The 1,498-nt window shown below is 43.5% G+C and overlaps 1 protein-coding gene across 1 annotated transcript; it reads right to left on the bottom strand.

Moving 5' to 3' along the window:
* Positions 1-836: 836 nt before the first annotated feature.
* LOC122528550 (suppressor of tumorigenicity 14 protein-like) lies at positions 837-1,293 on the bottom strand (the record flags this gene model as incomplete). Its single annotated transcript, XM_043653813.1, has 1 exon — positions 837-1,293. A coding segment is annotated over exon 1 (457 nt), but the record flags the coding sequence as incomplete, so codon positions are not given.
* Positions 1,294-1,498: the final 205 nt, after the last annotated feature.

Genomic DNA, 1,498 nt, shown 5'->3' with positions numbered 1-1,498 from the left:
TAAAAGGGGTGACATCGTGCCCAGTCACCCCTGCACTATACATTAGATATATATATATATATATATATATATATATATATATATATATATATATATATATATATATATACTTTATTTCCTAATATTTTTTATTGTCTGTTTTCTCTTTTATTATATAAAAAAACTAGCAAAGCTACCCATTCTGAGGAATGGGATCTAGTATGTTTTTTTTAGTGTTTGTTACATCTGTTTAATCGTAAGTGCTGTATAAAATTTCTTGGACACAACTAACTCGTACAACATTCAAGACTTGAAATATACCTATATATGTATACATAACCAAGTCGTAGATCCTCCATAAAACACAATTGTGCATTTATTTCTCACTTTTAAGCTCTAACCAAACGCTTGTAATTTAGAAAAGAGGGGTTCGAAAAGTAATTAAAATTCTTTTATATATATATATGATGACAAGTTTATAAAAATCAACGCGTGGATCATTTAAAAAGCCTGCGTGGGTCATAGGTTCGCCATCATTGGTACAGACAGTAATATCGGACCTGGAAAATGGACCCGACATTCTGAAACGTGAGCACAAACTGACTCACTGTCAGACGCATAAATTTCTACAGGTACACTAATATTCTTTGGTATAAAAAGCCAAGTATTACGTTAAAATGAAATCAAAGGTCGTCAATATCTCCCTGTTACAAACTTCGTCCACTGTGTTCCGCGAAGTCCCTACAAATCACGTGTTTGTTTCAAAGCCTGTGGAGCTGAGAGTTTGCCGATTCGTTTGCAAGCTGCGAAGCCAAACGAATGTCTAGACTCTACAGTCAACGTCTACCGACACCTACTTCGTCGATCGTTGCAGCCCGCCTCGTCCTCGCCGTGCGGACAGTCCTGCTTCCCGTCGCAGATCGCCGCCCTTGACACGCAGACGTTGCTGATGTCGCACCTGAACGCCTGTCCAGGACACTCGGCGTTGCCCCGCTCGTTCCAGCATCGTTCGTCAGACCCGTCGCCGCAGTCCGGCCTTCCGTCGCACACGAAGAACCAGCTGACGCACTTGCCGCTGCTTCTGCATTGGAAGCTGCCGGCCGGGCATCCGGCGTTTCTCGCGGAGCAGCTGCTCTCGTTCCCTCGGTAGCCACAGTCGCAGACACCATCGACGCACCTCGAGTACGGATCGGCCAGCCGACACTCCGAGTCGGAGACGCAGTCCTGTCCAAGACTGGCGGCCGACGGCCGACGAGCAGCCGTCGTTGAGACTTCCGGCCACGCTGTGAAACATTTTTCCTTTCCTTTTTTCATCCATCGTAGGATTAACTGGCCTGACGTTTGAATTTCTAGAGAATTTTCAGAGAGTATCGAATACCACTCTCTTGCACGATGATAAAAACTGTTTTCAAGGATGCTTTCCGAAAGAAATTTGACGACCTCGTCACCGTTCTGGCAAATATAAATTGTACTCGCAGAGTGAGTTTCTCGCCGAGATTAATTTAAATTGAAAAATTGT

The sequence above is a fragment of the Frieseomelitta varia genome, unplaced genomic scaffold, assembly GCF_011392965.1.
Source record: "Frieseomelitta varia isolate USP_RPSP 00005682 unplaced genomic scaffold, Fvar_1.2 scaffold_1152, whole genome shotgun sequence".
NCBI classification, from domain to species: Eukaryota; Metazoa; Arthropoda; class Insecta; order Hymenoptera; family Apidae; genus Frieseomelitta; species Frieseomelitta varia.
The sequence above is the reverse complement of the archived record's forward strand: the minus strand, read 5'-3'. Positions and strand labels throughout refer to the sequence as shown.